This window comes from Chaetura pelagica, unplaced genomic scaffold, assembly GCF_000747805.2.
Source record: "Chaetura pelagica isolate M959 unplaced genomic scaffold, ChaPel_1.0 scaffold117, whole genome shotgun sequence".
Lineage (NCBI taxonomy): Eukaryota > Metazoa > Chordata > Aves > Apodiformes > Apodidae > Chaetura > Chaetura pelagica.
The window spans coordinates 3,933,789-3,952,951 of NW_009954185.1; the positions used below are offsets into that span (position 1 = coordinate 3,933,789).

The 19,163-nt window shown below is 39.0% G+C and overlaps 1 protein-coding gene across 1 annotated transcript in view; it reads left to right on the forward strand.

Annotated features, from left to right (window-relative positions):
* The first annotated feature begins 264 nt into the window (after positions 1-264).
* BCAT1 (branched chain amino-acid transaminase 1, cytosolic) overlaps positions 265-19,163 on the forward strand; it is a 40,936-nt gene continuing 22,037 nt past the window's right edge. Inside the window, exons 1-3 of the mRNA XM_010003010.1 lie at positions 265-369; positions 2,407-2,478; positions 17,306-17,506. Of these exons, the coding sequence (XP_010001312.1) occupies positions 265-369; positions 2,407-2,478; positions 17,306-17,506 (378 nt within the window). The remainder of the gene's footprint in view (positions 370-2,406; positions 2,479-17,305; positions 17,507-19,163) is intronic.

A 19,163-nucleotide genomic window follows, 5' to 3' on the forward strand; every position in this document is an offset into this window, starting at 1 on the left:
TCCCTTGGTAATGCTGGCACTAAACCAGGGAGTAATTTTCCCTATTGCATTTAACAACATGTTTCAGATTTAAAAGCTATGGAGCCATTAAAATATGACTTCATCAATTAGAAAGTAATTGTGGTTATGTCTTTCTTGTCCTGGGGATTAATGCAATTTAATCTCAGTGCGGTTAACAAAAGCAGTTAGCTACTTGCTTTAAATATTAGTTAAAACTGTAAAACATAATGGTTTCATGGAGAACAGGATTGGGCTCTATGGCGTATGCCCAAAAACTGGGCTGTTGACTTCATTGAGGTCAGTGGAAACTATGAACTAATCAGCAGCACAATTGAACCAGTAAAGGCTGTTCCTATAGATGGTCCACGTGTATGAAATGCACATACAAATTTTATTTTTTAAAGATCACAAAAGAGCATATGAAAATATATCCAGTTTAAATCCTCTCTGTGTTGATGCGAACACTTACTTTATGGCAACTTGATAAAGCAGAGATGGGAAGAAACCGAAGCCTGATAGGTTGAGTATTTGTAAGTATTTGCTGTCATCAGTAATAATAATTAGAAAATCCAGCTTTGCATACTAGGTATTAGACAAAAGCCAGCAATGGAGCTTGAGCTGCTTGAGAAATTCTTGCTCCACAGCTACCATCCTGTTAGCTGCTGACCAGCATGATCTCCATCCTAATTCACTGCACTGCAAAGAAAAATCGGTTGGCTTAATTGATCTACAGAATACCTAACTATTATAAACTGGTGGTGGCAAAAGGCAGGAGGGATGTTATGGCCTCCCTGGGGCACTGCAGGAGAAGAGGAAGTGAGATCTGCTGTGGCTGAGAGTTTGCTTTTTCTTTTGTTGGTAGCAAGCCTTTGGCTAAAGGCCTGCTGAAGTTACCTCTTTTTTTTTAATTTTATTTTTTTTTTGTTTATCTACTGTACCATCAAGATTTGCAAAAAGGGAAGAAAATACTGTGTTTTGCCTTGTATGTCATGTTACCTAGGCTGTGGGCCATGTGGCCCCAGTCTGCAGGACTGTGATGCTGGTGTCTCCCTGTCACTGCCATCCACCACTGCCTCCTTGTAGGGTGAGGGCTGTCTCCTGGTAAGAACTTGGGGCAAGGATCTCACAGGCTGACTATGAAGGGTTTTCCTTGCACAGCCCTCCCTCAGGGGACTGTACCTCTGGCCTGGGGCTTTCCCACCTGGGTGGGGACTTCCCAGTCAAGATGCTACAGGGCTGAGGGGTGGCAGGGTGAAAGGCAGCCACCAAGTGGTGAGCATCCAGTGCAGGCACCTGCTAGGGCTTTTCCCTTGTAGTGTTGAAATACCCTTCCTTACCTATCAGACCTGGCAACAGCATCTCTTAGTGCCTCTGTCTTTCAGCCAGCTACAATAGCACTTCTGACCAGCCTGTTTCCCCATGCCCCACCCATCCCTGGTCTCAGCATCCCTTCTGCCATCCCCCTCCATCTTGCAAGTTCTACTTCCCTTAAGCCATCTCCTTTGTGGCCCATCCCCATGATGTTCCTTGCACCTCCCTTCTTCTCCCAAACCTCTGTCCCCACATCACATTTCCAGTTCTTTCTTAAAGTCTGCTTGGAAACAAGAAATACCATCTGGGCTGTATTTCTTGCCTTCACTCCATGCTGTTGGGTGCAATATACATTTACTGGCAAGGAGGGTCTAGGTAGTGCAGGAGTGTCCACAACAATGCTAGCTTAATGCTGTGAAAACCAGGGATCTAAATTTTAGGTAGATGGTGTGCACCTGTCTGTTATCCTTCTGTTGCAGAACAGAAAGATGCCTAGAGCTATTGTTCCTTTTCTTTCAGTTCCTTTCTAGCAGGGTCAGTGACAGAACCCTTAAGTTGAATGTAGTAGGTAACTAAAAATATCCTGATGTTATATTTAAATAGGTGGGTATTTCTTATCTCTGTTTTCATTAATGAAGAATTTAACAAAAACAGTTCTTTCCATTTTTCTTTCATTCTGTCTAGTCAAGCTTCCCTGAGAAAAGGCAAAAGCAAATCTGGTAGGTGAATACTTTAGTAGAGAAATTAGAATCTGATGGAATTGTGTAAAACCACTATTTATTTATTTATTCAGCTTTAAATGAGACTTTTGACATTGTCCATACCCTTCTGCGCTGCAGAGTGAAAGTCTAATCTTCTATAAAGGCCTGGAATATAGTTATACAAAATAATGTAACTGAAGTAAAACTAAAAACCCCAAATGTGGAGAGTTATGCTGTGAAACTACCAAAAAGTTCTTGCTACTGTATTTACTGCTGACAAAGTTTGAGTGATCATTCAGTACAATCTGTCCCAAAGGGTATTTTACCTGCATGTGTTATCGACTTTCCTGCAACGTTCATTGAATTAGATTTCCTCTGGTTTTATTTCTTCTAGGGCTGTCAGAATGAATGCACAGGTGGAGGATGTCCAGGAGAAACAGCAAAGCATATGACAGAATCTTTCAAGGTATGTTGTTTGTTAAAAGACCATCTGAAGCCTTTCAGTAGATGGTGCCAGACAGCATCTGTAACATGGTAGTGATTGTTGTGCAGGTGTTCATAGCTACTGGCCTGGATGAATTCTGTAAGTTGTATTTGCTGAAAATATTTTCAATGTAGAAATTAAGGATGTTATAAGAAGAACTTTAATTTATTATAGTTTCAGGTATTATCTCAGAGGTTGTTATTCATTAAGCAAAAATTAAAATCATACAGGTGATTATGTTTTTTAACTCTGATCTGATTTGAAAGCAATAGAAATAAAAACTGTCCATTAAGGTTTTTTTTTCCAAACAAAGTTACGTAACACTGTTTGTTGAACTTTGGCATTATGGTATTCAAAAGTAATTTTTTTCCATCTGGTCTTGAAGTTGCAGAGCTAAGGATGTTAGAAGGATTCCAAAGCACACCACAGCTCTGGCACATTATCAGCATTCTACAAGCAAACAGGGCTATAATAATAAGGAATGCTGAGTAGTTGCCAGGGACTGACGTGAAATTGAATCTCTTTTTTTCTTTTTCTTTCTTTCATCTTATGCTTAGAACTGAGCTCAGTTAAGATATCACACTTTTTTCCTCTGCCTCCTTCCTGAATGCTGTGCTAGTAACTAAGAGCTCATGTTAAATACTCTATGAACACAGATGTCAGCTTCCAGTTTTCTGTTGGAAATGTAAAGCCTGTCACCAGCTGCTCCTTTGAACACTACCTTCTCTCCTGATTCCTTTTTTTTTTTGCCTCTTTTATACCCCTTTTGCCTTTAGTCTTTCTGCCACACATCTGTAATTCCTTCTCTGTCTCTTTCCCAAATGTTTTGCAGCTGTTTAAAAATAGTACCCAGAAAAAGGTGACCTCACTTGTGCTTTTTCAGCAGTTCCCTTCCTGTTATTGCTGACTGTTGTCAGCAGTACATGAGATGAAATTGTGATGATGTACACTTTGTAAGTGTCATGTTCTTCCTGATTTTTTGGGGAGTGTCACTGTTGTGCAATCTTCTGAATCATGCTTCAGTATTTTCCTTTTAGTTGTCAGGCATCAACCAGATACAAAAAATAAATGCTGCAGAAAATGTGGGGCACTCCTCAATGAGGTTTTTTCTGATGCTAATCTCCTTAAAATCAGCAAAGAATAACTGTGAGTCCTAGACTATAGAATTTTGTCATGTAGCAACTTGCCATTTATTTCTTCTTCCTCATTCTCAGCCCTTCCCGGTTCTTCTCTTCCTCATTTCTTTGCTTTTTGTCTCTCTGGTAATTCTGCCCAAGGAGGAAAATTTAGGATCATCTTTTATCCAGAAGGTCTGATTTGGAAAATGTTGACAAAAACAGCCATGCAACCAGTTTTGAATCCTCAAGAATTCACAAGTACGGAGTGCAGAGTTGTTTTGTGAATCCTCCTTTAATGAATGAACAAGATAGATCTCAACAGACTCATTCAGTAGAGTGTGCTAGTGTATTTCAGAACAAAAATGTGCTTTACAGAGAAGACACTTGTGTAACTTCACTGTACGGTTTCCTTCCATTCATTGACATAGTTTGGAAGGAAGAGAGTGGCAACAAAGAGTGTTTGGGTCATAGGTGAACTGGGCATAAATTAAAGCAGACTTAGGGCAGACTTAATTATACCAACAGTCAAGCAGGTGCCTTACCAAAGCTTCAAATATTGAGTGGCACAAAGTGGGATTTAATTTTCTTCCTTTCCATTAATATTTGTAAGTCAGACAGAATGGCAAATCATTGTAGTGGTGAGTGTGTGAGGAGGAAAACATACTAGTAGTATGCTCATAAAGGGAATAATTCTAGAAAAAAATAGCTGGCACAGGCTGAAGTCTAATTTCTAACTCCATTCCTGCCTTATGCCTCTGTTTCTGAAGATTAGCTGCAGTCACCAGCAAGGGGTACAGTTTTTTAGAAAATATTGTACTGTGGGGGGCTTGTGTGTGAAAGTTATGATGGCAATACAGTACTGATTGCAGTGTCATGTATTATAATAATTATTTGCATTCTCTTTAACTTCTTTGTCAAATTAAAAAGAAAAACTTTCTAAGTTAAGAAAAAAATAACACCAGACAATGACAAATAAAATAGCTTGGATTAATTTTAGGGAGCTTCACAAACTTGTATAGTTATAATTACAATTTCAGAAACTGTAGCTAATAACATTTTAAAGGAATTAAGTTGCCTCATGGGGCTAACTGTGCTAAAGAAAGCTGCTATTTTTTTACCAGTAACCAAGTAATCCAAAATTGTGGGAATGTAGAAAACAGGCTATGGTTTTGTTCTATGCTTACATAAAACATTTTGTTTAAAGTGGCTGATGCCCAATGTTTGAATGCCAGATTAAGCCCTCTGAAGACACTGCTTTTTAGAATGCAGGGCTGTGCTTTTTAGGTGGAGTGACCTTCCTTGAATTTTACTGCAATTTCTGCCTGACTTGGAAAGATGGTCTTAGAGAGTCTCTGTACACTGAGAGGAAAGGCATGAATAGTACCTACAGCTTCTAGCAAGCAGTAAGCCCCTCTGCTAGATACTCACTGTTTTCAGTTCACATGGGCTTCTTTTATGTCAATAGATCAAAACTGGCACTTGCTCCATTTTTATTGCTACTGAACTACCTTAATTTGACTCACTTCTGCAGTTAAAAATCTCACCCTAATAGCTTTATTGTTTACAAGATACTTAATGTTATCACATGTGAGCAGTGATTTTGGAACTGGTAAGAATATTGAAGGAAATAGTGATTATGCTAGAGTTTCTTGTGTTGTAGAAAATGTGAAATCTCCGCTAGTTATCTACCCATCTCCTTCCACTGGAGTGAAATCTTCCCACCTCCCCCAGCTGTTGTTTGCACTTATTTATATAAATAACTGGCTGTTGTTTGTAAGCATAACCTAAGAAGTTATACTTGTACTTTTTGTGTGTTATCAGCTTTGGATTTATAAGAGGGGCATATGAAGCCAGTAAGGGAAAGTTCAGTCATCCTTTGTACCACTGAAGGTATTTCAGAATGCTGAGACAAGAAATGCACACTACTGATTTTGCTCTTTATACATGTGTTTCTGCATTCAGTGACACCATGAAATATTCAAGTGCATATTCAATTCCTGCCAAAAAGTGTGATGTGTTACTTTTTATTCTGGGATATGAGAGAAACACCAACCCATTTTGAGATATTAGACAGTTTTAAGCTATATTTATGGAAAATATTTTACTTGTAGAAGATTGCTGGCAGAGATAAGGAATGAACAATTCTCCATTTTTCAAAGGAAGAAAATAGTTTCATCACCACATTTTCTTTCCTCTCCAATGGAAAATTAAAAACCTATAAAATACAGAAAAAACTACTTGTTTAAACATCTTTTAAAAATCTGAAATAATTGGCAGTATCACATTGGCACAACATTAGACTTAGATGGTGAAAGTTCCACTCCTTGAAGAGTTTAAGAAGTATGTAGCACTTCTCTTATGCTTTCTCTTTCTGTAAGTAGTTGGTAGAGTTTCTGACATGCTCAGAGCTTATGGAGCAGGGGAAGGCTAAAATATTTTTGGGATGAGGACACATATGCACTGTAGTTAGCTCATTATGTACAAGGCTAACAAATATGCAGTTTACATGGTTTATGTTTTCACATCTCTTCCTTTCCACATTGTTCTCAATTTGTTGCTTTCTATTAATATCAATAAATTATTTACCTGCCAAAGCATACAGGCACTCAGTGAGGCTTTTTGTCATGTTGAAGCTGTTAATTCTTCTGTGTTTCAGAGTTGAGGATCTGTTAGAATGGCTTGCATTTCCATTTTATATTCTGTATTAGACCCCATTTTAAATTTTGATAGATCAGATAGATCTTTTCCTTTTTGTTAAGTTGTATGAGGGAAGATTGATTGCAGAAACGTACCAATATCTTCATGCTATGATGAGCAGTGGATCCCCAAATGTGTATATAGAAAAGATGCTTTTATATAAACTGTCCTGAGGCAGTAAAAGAAAGGCAACCAGTTGGAGATATATGCATATGTGTATGTATGTATATAATATTACACAATAAGACATCTTCAAATATTTTTGTCTTAGGCCAACTAGTCCATCTACAGGTCAGCTGTGGCTTTGTCCTTTGAATGCAGTGCTGCACTACTCCCTTTAAGAAAATATTTTTTCTGATGTCCAGTTTGTACCTCCTAAGCTAAAACTGTGTCCTGGTTTGGGAAAACTTGCTTCATCCTGGCTTAAACCAGGACACTGTGTTAGTTACAGTTTGATGGGTCATCTCCATAAAATTTTCATGGAACTACATAGCCTTACCCACTGTTACATCGAGATGCCAAGCTACAGGCCAATTGTCATTGTTGTAACAGTATTTTGCATGTAGAAAAGGTCATTCTGATTTTATCTTTGTTTCAGCTGAATCTATTTATTTAGCTTTTTATTGATGGCAGGAATATTATTTGCTTTCTGTCATGTGTTGAATAAAAAAAAGAAAATGGGAGAGTAAGGTCGCAGAGCCTTCATATCACTTGACTGTGCCTCCTAGTACGGTATGTATATGCTGCAGAATTACTTCAGGTGATTTACAAAGACATTCCCTCATTTTCACCTGCCAAGAGGGAAACCAGCTGCAGCACAGAGAAGATTGAGTGCCAAGGAGTTTTTGTGGCATTCTGCATCTGACATTGCACAAAGTCATTTGAGTATTACTCTCAGTAACTGGGCAAGACTGGCTTACGTATCTGCTGCTGCCATTCCAGTTACTAGGAAAGTATGGGTGTAGGTCACAGTCATGATTAACACAGTGTGCTTGTGGCACAGCACCCTGTTGTGATGAGAGAGGAGAAACAAAGCTCAAGTTGTGTTAATAATGTTCCAGTGGTGGTTGGTTGCCAGGAGAAAGTGGCTCTCCTGAAGGAGACCACGTGATTTGCATGCGCAGGTGGAGGGTATCCTCATACAGCTTAGTATTGCTGATAGCTCTACTTGGGACATCAGTGTTTATAAATCAAACTTGTTATAGCGCAGTAGTAGCAGTCGTGTCACTGCTTCACGATTGTAGTAGCCAAGAAATTCTACTGAGAAACAAGAAGTTGTTAGTGCTGTCAAAATAATTCACCATGATTCTTCCATGATACATTAAGGGGTGATTTCCCAACAGTCTGCAACTAAGTTTCTCATGCTATCAGGAACCCATCTATAACTGTGCATTTGAGATCTGTGGCAGTGCTATTCAGTTTTAGCTTGGTGGCAAGTAGATCTGTGTTACTTTTCAGGGAGCTATTGTCCTTCAGGTAGTTGCAGGCTTTTAACAAATGGGTTTTTTTAAGCTGTAGTAGAGAAACTGATTGTCCCAGTATCTGAAGCTGTAGGATTTGCACATAGAGCTACTCGTCTTCAGCAAGTAACAGGAGCTTTTAGCAAAGATAAGAGGAAGATGCTTGAAAAACAGCTGGGGCTGTTGACTAACAAGATGGCTGACTTGATTTATACCACCAAGAAAGTGATACTTTATCTTCTTTTTAACTAGGAGCTGAAGATATAGCTGGTATCTGTAAAGGCACAGAAATTGTATTAGAATTTCGGAAATTCCATTTGGAACATAGTTTTCTGGATTTATTTTTCCCAAGGAGAAGAATTACTTTTAAAATTTAGAGCTTTAGCACCAGCTAATGATTCTCAAGGGAAATTATCTGACTCCAAAGCTTATAAAATACATGGTGTTAATTTCTAAGAATTCTTACATTCTAATGGCATTGTGTTATCACATCCCTAGATCTGATATTAAATGTTTTCTTTGTTTAACACACATGAATAGGAACTACAATTTAAGAAGATAATTGAGTCTTCCATATTTATTTATTTTTTCCCAATAGGATTCTTTTGGCCTTTCTGCTTGCTTTTGAAAATATTTCTATATCCTAACTCTCATGAGCCTAGACCCTAGAGAGCTAGATAAGTTTCATCTTAATGCCATAGTTAGTCCCCATTTCTAGGAACTACTAAATGGAACAAATTGACAAAATAGTACACTTTCAGTGGCAGATCAAACATGGAAATACATGGCAATTTCTAAATTTATTGTTTGTCTACCAGTGTGAGAGGGGATGGGATAAAATAAAAAGGCAAGTGTGGTTGACTGAATGTTTGAAATTATTCCTGTAATCTCTACATAAGAGACTGTACTATGAAGTAATTTTATATTCCCAAAAGTTTCTGTGATTCTGTATGAAATTATAAATTCTGAAGGCCTTCATTCCATGAATCCACTCCCATCCATGTCTGCAAGCTTATAATCAGGGTAAGACGATTTAATTGCAACTGCTCAGGATTTGGACATGTGAGATTATGATTCTATTCTTGGCTATTCCACATAACATGTTTGTGACTAGCCAGGCTACTTAGTCAAAATATTCCCAACTTGTTTGTTTGAAATGTAGGTTTGCAATTAATTTCCTCTTTAATATGGCTGCTTTCTATGAAAGCTTAGATGTAAATGTCTTGGGTTTGTTTTCACTTTCTTCACAAATAGAAATTGTGTTTGCCAAATGAGAAAACAGTGGTGTCTTAAATCTTTGTAGACCAAATTAATATGTTTTGTTTTCATACAGCAGTATTTGAACATCTGAAACACTTTTTTGCTGTACAAAAATGTGGTATCAGTGCAATGTTGCAGATCTCTACTCCCGTTTTGTGTCCCAGGCCAGTGTAAGCTCTCAGCTTGTGTTAGGCTCAAACCTTCTCCCAGGCAAACTCTTTCTAAAAATGGAACATTGTGTTTATGCTACAATGCAGAAATACAGTGGTTGTGAGGCACGGAGCAGCACAGCATCAGGAATTGGGAATTGCATTAACCAAGCTGTCAAATCTATTGAGAAGAAGCAGCATATACTAATATTGAATAATATGTATAGTTTAATTAGCTAATATGTTCCATTAGTGAAGAATGGTCCTAGTTTTGTATTTATGGAAACATCTGAGTATGAGTCTATGAGAGGATTTTCTGTGAAAGGAATCAGGCTGTTAATGACTTGCAGCCTGTGGTTTTTCCCTTATTGTTCTCTATGGAATTGCTTCTTTCTAATCAAAAGCCCAGGTATATCTACATTGCAGGCATGAAGTGCAGTTGAGGATTTTTTTTAATAGCTAACTTGGCCAGCAGTGAGCAGTGGGTTCTTCAGTCCAGCACAATGACTCCATTGAAGTCTGCTTATGCTTCCTCCCTATAAGCACTTTCTTAACACCTCGCTTAGTGAACTGTAAGAGCTGTTAGCAAACAGAAATAGTTTATAGGGCCAAAATGCAATAATGTTCCCAGTTGCTTTTTCTATGTTTAATAGTCCTATCAGCATCTTGTTGGTTAATATTTGAAAGAGGTAGTTATATTTGAAATGTTTTATATAATTATTTGATAAATGAAATACTATGTGACTGTTTTTCATAGCTCTGAAAATACCATTAGCTGGAGTGGAGGAGATAGATCACATTAATATGAAATAGGCACATTCCTTAGGATTTCCTCAACATCAGGTATGTTTCCTTAGGATCTATAGGAACCCCATTCCTTCATTTTTTCTTTAAAAATACGTATCTTCTGAAACTTGTGTCAGTGGAGAACTGACTATTGTAAGGGACAAAAAAACCCCCCAAACTAACCCTCTGCCCTTCCCACCCAAAAAAACTCCCACAAACCACAAAAAAACAACCAGAAAAAACCCAAACCCACAACAAAACCCACCAACCAAAATTCAAACCATTACTAGTCCACTTAAATTTCCTGAAGCAGAAGAAATGGATGAGGCTATAAAGATTTAGGTAGTTTTGCCTGCTTTACAATACAAATTCCTACAAAGCTAGAGGAAGAAACCTGGATACATTTAAATAGGCTTTGGATCAAACCAATGGGAGTTGGTGCAGGGCAACATTTCAGCAACACATGGAAAAGCTCTGAAAACTTAGTGCCATTGAAATCAATGACATTATGCATTATCCATGTTCTTGACATGCCCAATGTTTTTTAGGGCATGATTGGTTTCTTCTATGCTTATTCTACAGTCTATCTGGACTATAGCTTTTCAACACTTTCATTTTCCCTCTAATGCATTTTGGGGACTACATTTTCAACTGTGCTGCTTTCCCAGGTGTCCCTCTCTAGGGTAAGAAGTTTGTCAATTCCAACTACTTCCCCCCAGGAGCAGTTTTGTCAGAGCTGGTTTATTTCCCTGCCTTTTGCTTCAAACCAAACATTCCTGCATTGGAGCATCCATCAGGTCAGGGCAAAGGTTAAAGAAGCCAGCAATATGCTGTGCCCTTCTCATTTTCTTCCTATTGCTTGCAGAGTGTAGCAGAAGCTCATTCTATAGTTTGACAAATATTTGATAAATATCTGTTATGAATAGTTTAGGTAGATGCCCTGCAAACAAAAGAGTAGACAAAGTTCTTTCACCCATATTTTCTCTTGCTTCCATGATTGACTCACAACTGATTCAGAGACTTGACTCCCTTTTGCTTTGTCATTTGTTCTGTGGTTTAATAACCCATGTACTGTCAACCTGATGCAATGATTCTAGGCCCCAGTCCAATTACATGTGCTAACATACCCACAGATGAAGTTTCAAGGAAGCTTTATAACTAAAGATTTCTGGGTATTCTCACTGGGGTTGCAGAAGATATTTAATTATATTTTTCTTTTTTTTAATAGTAGGAAAATTTATTCCTGCTCAAATCTTATTATATGTTGGCACACTTTGCATTCTTAAGCCTCAAGCTCTGCTGCAAATCTAAAATAAGAATGATGGTAAAGAGATTATAGGATAGCTTACATTAACATTACATTTTATACTTACAAGCTAGTAATAGATTTCTAAGAATTTATTTAACTGTCTTATTATGTTTTGAGTTGATAGAACTCTTATTATTCTTATTGTTTCTACTATGGACTTTGTTATTGCGATCAGAGCCATCAACTTAACCCTGTACAGGAAGTGATGGTCTCTTTCCCAGAAAACTAGCAGACTTTTCCAGGCTGTGGGGATGGAACAAGAGAGAAATCCACAGACCCTGGTTTATGCAAAGACTGTAGAACATAAATCTCCTATTTTATTTGTTTTTACCCAAGGAGATGCTGTGGTGTCAACTAGTGATTAGTGGATAGAGCTCAGAGGGAGTAAGTCAGTCAAACTAGAAAAAGAAATAATTTCTGGAAGAGGTTGCATTTGGTTTCATCTGCTGGAGCAGTATTCAGCATTTCTCTTTCTAAGACACAGTTTAGGAATAGGCAGAACAGGTGATTGCTTATTTTGTCCAAATGGAGGAGAAACATACCAATTTCCCTAGCACCACACACAGCCTCCATAACCTTTTCCTACTTTCTAGTTGCATAGCCTGGTACTGCTGCTGTCTGCTCTGATTCCACTGATGGAGGAGTTGGCACATCATTGCTGATTCCTCTCAGAGTTGGGCAGTAGTTTGGCATGAGCTTTTTTGTGTGTGTGTGTGCAGTAGTAGCTGTAAAACATGATTCATGATGTCTGCCTAGAGAAAGTAGGCCCATGTGTGAGGGCTGTTCCTGGATCAGGAATTCCCTGTGTGCTGCACCTAGTAGCTGCTGTACAGGAGCAATTATCTGCAACATAAAGTAGCCTGAACCCTACTGCATGAGGCTGCTGGGCTGGAATACCTAATGGATGAGCTTCTCCAACCAGCTAAGATCACTGCTCTGGTCAGCAAGAAAACTGAGACAATTCTTTGCCATCTATAGCTGGATGTCTGGAAAGCTATGAAGGTGACTGAATTGCAGGAGAATGATGGTAGCTTGCTCACTGACTGAAATGCCAAAAAAAAAGAAAAATAAGTTTAAGAGAATAGAGAGTTTTAGCTTCCAAAGGTGAATTAGCAAACCACTTTCTTCAGCCTAGCAAGTATCCTAAGCCTAGTTCCCCACCACTGCTTGTCTTTGACAGTGCAAATCTCTTCAGTCTGTCATATAGGAGGACCCTCAGGTTTAGGAGGACAGACAGATGGTGTGGGGTGAAAACAGCTGCTCCAGCAGAAACAATGCCTTCCTGGGATAGAGATGTATGTACTGAGGAGGGCTCAAAAGCCACGATGAGGGTGCCACAGCCACAAAGACTGAACAGTAGGAAAATGACATCCTCATCTTTGGAGCCCTCCTCAAAACCATTCTGCCTAGTCCCAGCTTCATTCTCTCTACCACCCTCTGGCTTTCTCCTTTTTTAGTAATTCCTCATGTGCTTTGTAATCTGTCACCTCAAAATTTGCTTTGCTACTGCAACCACATTTTGCTATTCACAAGTGCAAGGGCAAATGAAGTTACTCTATTTTGCCTACGCTTTTGTGTCTGTTATTGCAACAGAAGGCCGTGATCTTGCCTAGGATATGCTTACAGACTTAGCATAAGTAATAAAAAATAATAATTGCAGTTGCCTTGTGATCTTAAATGGATCACCTTGACTAGAAGTCAAGGAGATTACTTACTTCATGTTAATGTTTTGAGGATCTCTGCTGAAACCTGCTGTTGTAGTTAGGTAACTTGCCAGTTCTTTTTTTTACTAGGTAACTGATAGAAATGTTTGACCCAGCACAATGTTTAGAAAAGCAGGTATGTCAAATGAATTACACCTGTTACAGCTGCTCAACCTAGTGCTTATGGTCTAGTAGTTTCAGTGCAGTGAAAATAACCACAGTCAAGGATTGTTTGGGAAGGCACTGGCAAAACTTGATGGAAAGAGTAGGACAAAATATGCACTTGCCATTTACAACAATCTGAGATACCTCTCTAGGGTAAGAAAGGTAGAATTATAGTAATGAGAGTAACAGCTGTGGCCAGAGGCTGCTGTCAGCTCCAAATCCGCTTCAGGCTATTGCAAAGGCTGGGTACAGTAAGCATCAGACTGACATCTTGGCTAGGGGCACCAGAATGTCTTAATACAGCTTTAGTTAAAATTGACACTGACCAACACATCACTTTTAATTTGACCTAGCTCATAATTGACAAGATCTATTTTGATCAAATGATGAATTTTAATTTCAGGAGCTCACAATATATTATCTTTGCTTCGGCTGGGTAAAGCTTAGCTCTGGAAGAACTTGTGTGAGAAAAGTCAACAAGCAGTTTTCAGATGAAGGACTATTCAAAAAAGTGTGTCATGTAGAGACAGAGGCTGTTTGAAGTTGTAGAGCTACCTGGTAAGGCGTGAAAATCAGTGGTATCCAACTGGCTTCCCACCACTTCCTTTTGCCTACCATAGGCAGGGCAATCTGGTTCTTTCCATGTCTTACCAGTGTGCCCTGGGCTGAGATATATCTTGTACATACTATATTGCTGCGACATTAAGAGTTTGCAGGGCTGGAACTATGTCATTTTATTTAGGTAACAGAGGCTGAATAGCTGCACTCAGTAGACTGGGTGCCACATCTGTTTTTCTTTATTTCCCTTATCCGCTTTGTTCCTGCATTTACTTGTTTTCCTTCCAGTTTAATGGTTTTATTAGGCAGCAGCATCAGAAGGTGCTTGAGCACACGCTGATAAACAAAGCAGGCAAACACAAACCTGGTTGAAAATTGCCCTTTGTATTGGCAGTACAAACAGCAGAGATCTGGATGGGTGTTAATGCCAATCCCTAATGCATCCTTAGTGCTGCTTTCAGGGTTGGGGAAATGTTGACAATGGAAAGAAATAAATTGCCATTTGTAAGGGTCATAGGTGTTACCATGGTAGCCTGCAATAGTTTTTTAATGAGTAGTATTAAAGTAATAGGCATTGATACTTAATCTGGTATTAGTCACCTGGCCTTGCTCTGCTCTCTTGAACAGCACCACAAAATGCTGCAGCAGGACTTTGGGGCAAGTTAAGCCAGAAGAGTGTGGTCAGGTGAGATGTTATGTAGTGGGTCTTATTCATGGACCTAGAGGAAGTTGAGGGTGCTGGCACTATTTTGTGCTGCAGACTATTCTATGGAAGAGAGTATTCCAAGGATGGGTTGTCCAACTCCCCCCTCCATATCAAGCCATGGAAACAAAAATGGAATGTGTTGTAGTGCTTGATGGTGTCTTGACGTAAAAAGCATTGGGACTCTGAGTGATTCAAGTGGTTTTTTATACTGTTAACTTGCATTACTCACTGGTTGGTAAAAAGAGGGCAAAAAATACCATAGAATGGATATGGGGGAAGAGCCTTAAGAAAGTAAAGGCCATAACAAATCTTAAATGCATCTCCTGAGAGCTTAGCAGGATTATAAGGATCAGGAAGTTGCCTTTTTGCCTGTTTATTGATTGTTGCCTTACTCATCTATGCAGTTTAGCCTATATTTGAGGTCTTATGCAGGTGTTCCTACTGTTTGAAGGAAGTGTTTTGGGTCAGGTGTTGTACCTGTTATTGTTGAGTCAGTTGTTTGCAAATGCGTGAATGACAGCTGGTTTACCTAAATGCTGAAGAAGAAGAGCTCCTTGTTCAGAGTGTACAGCTCCAGGAAGGAATGAAGACTTGGCCCATGTCTTATCTCTGATGAGACAGCTTAGGAGTGACTCTGTATCTGCAGCCCTCTGTGTATTAACCATTAGAGCATAACAGTGTGCTTGTATTTCATTGGTCTAGCTTTACTAAAGTATCACTCATATGACAAAGACTCTGTCCAATACTTTCTTGAACTCCAGGCCTCCAAATCTGGAGAAATATTTTTGATGGCAAAAGTGGGTCAGAGAAAGCAAATATGCTCCCAAGTGAGCTTGCTTGTTTCTTTACTTGATGCTGCAGCTTGCTGTTCCTTCTGCATGTGCTTGTGGGCCTCTGAGAAAAGCCAGGTTAAAATCCTTTCCCACCTTTAAAAGCTATTTGTTAACCCTAGTGAACTAAGCAAAGTGTTTTAAAGTGTTGCTTTTCAACTAGGTGTGCTGCCACAACTGAGGATGTGAAAAACGAGGCATAAAAGCAGAAATTAGCATACTGATGGGAGTTCTATGGGCTGAGACTCCATACAGTAATTTTGGTCCCCAGGCCAGATTATTGTAAAGATAATTGCGTTAATAAAAGTAACCTTAGATGAGACAGAAGCCTTGACTATAGGGAGAGCTGTTAATACCACTGGCAGTAGGAGTTATTTAGCAACAGTGATTCTGTCCAGAGATAAAGTCAAGGATTCTGCATCCTCCCTTAAGCCCCATTCACATCCTGCTCCAGTGTGTTTTCCTGTGCTGAGTTTTCCATTGTGAATAATTGCAAACTCTCCTTTGCGCCTTTTCTTTTGCTCTGTGCTCTTCTGTGATGTCATCTTTTCCAAAGCACATGGTAAAGGTTGTCAGGTAAAATTAATTTTTATTTTCAGGACATCATTAAGCAGTGCTTTTCCCATTGGAGCATTCACTGTCAGCAGGATAAAGGGTACTCCAAATTGGAGTTAAGAAGAGTAACTGTTGTTTCATCAGATTACGTATTAGTTCAACCAAGCTAATGCACTGCAATATCTAGGCAAGGCCTATAATTGGAGATAGTTTGAAACAAGCTTTTAGTGAATCATGTGTTCCAGCTCTAAGTTAATTGCACGTCTAAGCTATTAAGCAAAAAACCCAACACATCAAAACACCCCAAACCAAAAACAACAAATCAGTTAAAATAGTTCATTATTCATTAAAGACATATTGAAAATCAGGTTGTTTACAAAGACTGGGCTGTATGTGTTCTCTTTCAAAAGCCTGGGACTAATTTTTTTCTCATGTTTTAAAATGTGTGTTGAATTTGAAAAGTCAAAGTCAATGCTGTCTCTTGCAGAACCAGCTTTTTAGTGCATGTGCAAATAATTTGAACACTAGTCTGAAGTACCTATGTTCTGATCTATTCCATATGTATTCAACATAGAGAAGTAAGATTTCACTTGGGGGTCTGTAATAAGGCTCGGTGCTTTCTGAGTCGTGTTAGGAAGGAAAATGGAACTTCAATGCAACTCTCTGTTGAATTCTTCCTTGCCTCTCTGAGAAGCACAGTTTAAAGGCTCAGGCGGCATTGAAAGTGAATGGAGAGGGGTGATTCAGACTCTGCCCACTTCATAGCCCTCTCTAGTTGTTTAGCCCTCCCCTATCTGTGTATAAAAGGGGAGTAAAGTGCTAGAAATCCTGCTTTTCTTCTTCACCATTTAGGATGATTTGTACCATAGGAACTACTATAAAAAAAATTAACTAGTCAAGCTAGCAAAAAATAGTACAAAAAACTATGCTGGATTTCTGCAGCTCATCATGGCTTGTAAGAGAAAATCTCTACAGTTAATCATGCAGGGCAACATTTATCCTTCTTTGCTAATGGGATCTTTCTAGGAAAATATGAATGTGACTGAAAAAGCTAGTGTGACTCGAGTAATCTGCTGAATCCATTCTCTAACACTGGTTTTATGCATTAAAGGAAAATCAGCATAATGTATCTACTTACTTGTGAGAAGGATTAGTTTCTGATGATCAGTTTAAGTTCTGAGATACAGCAGTTGGGTTTCTGGAAGTTGTATACTTGTGTTAATCTAAATGTCCAAGAAATGTTTGTTTGCTAGTTTTCTGTTTTTACACCTTGTACAGTGCTTCAAAATACACTAACAACTGCTGGTGTGGGCAGCACTGTTTATATGTGTGAATACACAGTGGGTATATTTTGACAGCTACTCAGAGGTAACCACTTTTGACCATTTGGTTATTAAATATCCCCATAGGTGAAATACTACATTTGTTCATGTTCACTGATGCAGAATTGTTTTTAAATCTGTCTGACTTAATTATTTTTATATGCTTCATTTTTGCCTTCATATTCCTTCAGGCTTCAGACTTGGTTATCACCCCAGCTACAACTTTCAAGGAAAAGCCAGACCCCAGTGGTTTGGTATTTGGAACTGTGTTCACTGATAATATGCTGACAATTGAATGGTCCTTGGCTTCAGGATGGGAGAAGCCTTATATTAAGCCACTTGAGAACCTTTCGTTGCATCCAGCCTCCTCATCTCTGCATTATGCTGTAGAAGTGAGTACTAAATTGATTTGAAAACTGCTGGTTTGTTCCATTAGCTCTTGAAGCTATTGCTTTGTAATACAAAGTCTATTACTGTCTTTTGTGGTTTGACCTGGTAGGGCAGCTAAACACCACACAGCTGTTTGTCCACTCCTCTGGCAGTGGGACGTGGGAGAGAACTGGAAAAAAGGTAAAATTCATGAGTTGAAATAAAGACAGTTGAGTAAGACAGAAAATAAAGGGAAAATATTAAGAATAATAAAAGAATATGCAAAACAAGCAATGCACAGTGCACTTGCTCATCACTCACTGACCGATGCCCAGCCAGTCCCCAGGTAGCCACCTCTGACCACCAGCCAACTCCCTGCAGTTTTATTGGTCAGCACATTCAGCATGACATCATATGGCATAGAACACAGCTGTTCCAACTGTTCCCTTTCCCATCTTCTTGTGCAACCCCAGCCTGCTCACTGGCAGGGCAGTATGAAGAAGCTGAAAGGTCCTAGACTTGGTGCAAGCACTAAGTTGTGCTTGGCAACAACTAAAACATCAGTTTGTTACCAACAGCATTCACATTCTAAATCCAGAACACAGTGTTATACCAGCTATTAGGAAGTAAATTAACTCTATCCCAGCTAAAACTGGGACACTGTCTGAAGTTTATTAGTTTATTAGTTTATTGAGTAATGTTTTGTTTTGTTAACTGATGTCCTTCAAGAATAATTCCATTATTTACAACAGGGTTATATTTATGTTGCTATAACTCAGAAGCAACTGTGGTCTCTGGATTCTAGCTCACTTAACCTTGTGAAGGTGAACCTTTTCTTGTGTGGTGACAAATTTGAGAAAGGATTCTAGTTCACTGATGGTGGATCAGTGTAGCTATTCTCATGTGATTATAACCACTGGATATAAGACCATGTGAGATTCCGAGAGTAACTTTAATTTGGGGACTCAACATGCACTTTGTGGAAGTTAATAACTTAGGACAGGCTAGACAGATGCTTGTTTGCAGCTCCAAGCAGGTCTAGAGAGCTACAAACTGAATCTGACACATTCAGCACGTACACATGTATTCAAACAGAATATTCAGCAAGGAGCTTTGGAAAGTGAAATGTTAAGTCGGAAACCAGCGTGGTTAAGTTTCCGTGCTTAGCTGCTTAATGTCTATAGCTGCCTTTTGTGTCTCCAGCTTTGGCTATACTCACATCTGTGTGAGAGCCTCAGTAGGGTGCCTATGCTGAAATAGAAGCCTGCTTCTCCTCCCTCCTCTGGGTAGGTGGGAGCATCTCCACTGAATGGAGTTGCTTGTGCTTCTTTTATTATTTCTTTTTTCTTCTTCCTTTTTTGTTTTTTCTTTTTTTTAACCACTAGTATAAGGGAAGGGCCATACTTTTCCCTCCTTGTTGTCCCTGAGGTCCTGCCTTCAAGGCTGCAGTTCTTGATCTACCCAAGAAGTAAGAAACCACGCTGGAGTTCCAAATCTATATTTCACTCTTAGTAGCATATTGCTTTAATGCTCGGCCTATGGCCCAGTCTGAAATGATTGCTAATATGAATATGCTCTTTTTTTTTCCCAATTTTTTTTTTATTCTTTTACCCTTATTGCATCACGTTTCCTCTAGCCAAGAGGACAGACAGACGAGAATCTGGTGCCAATGCTGTGGCT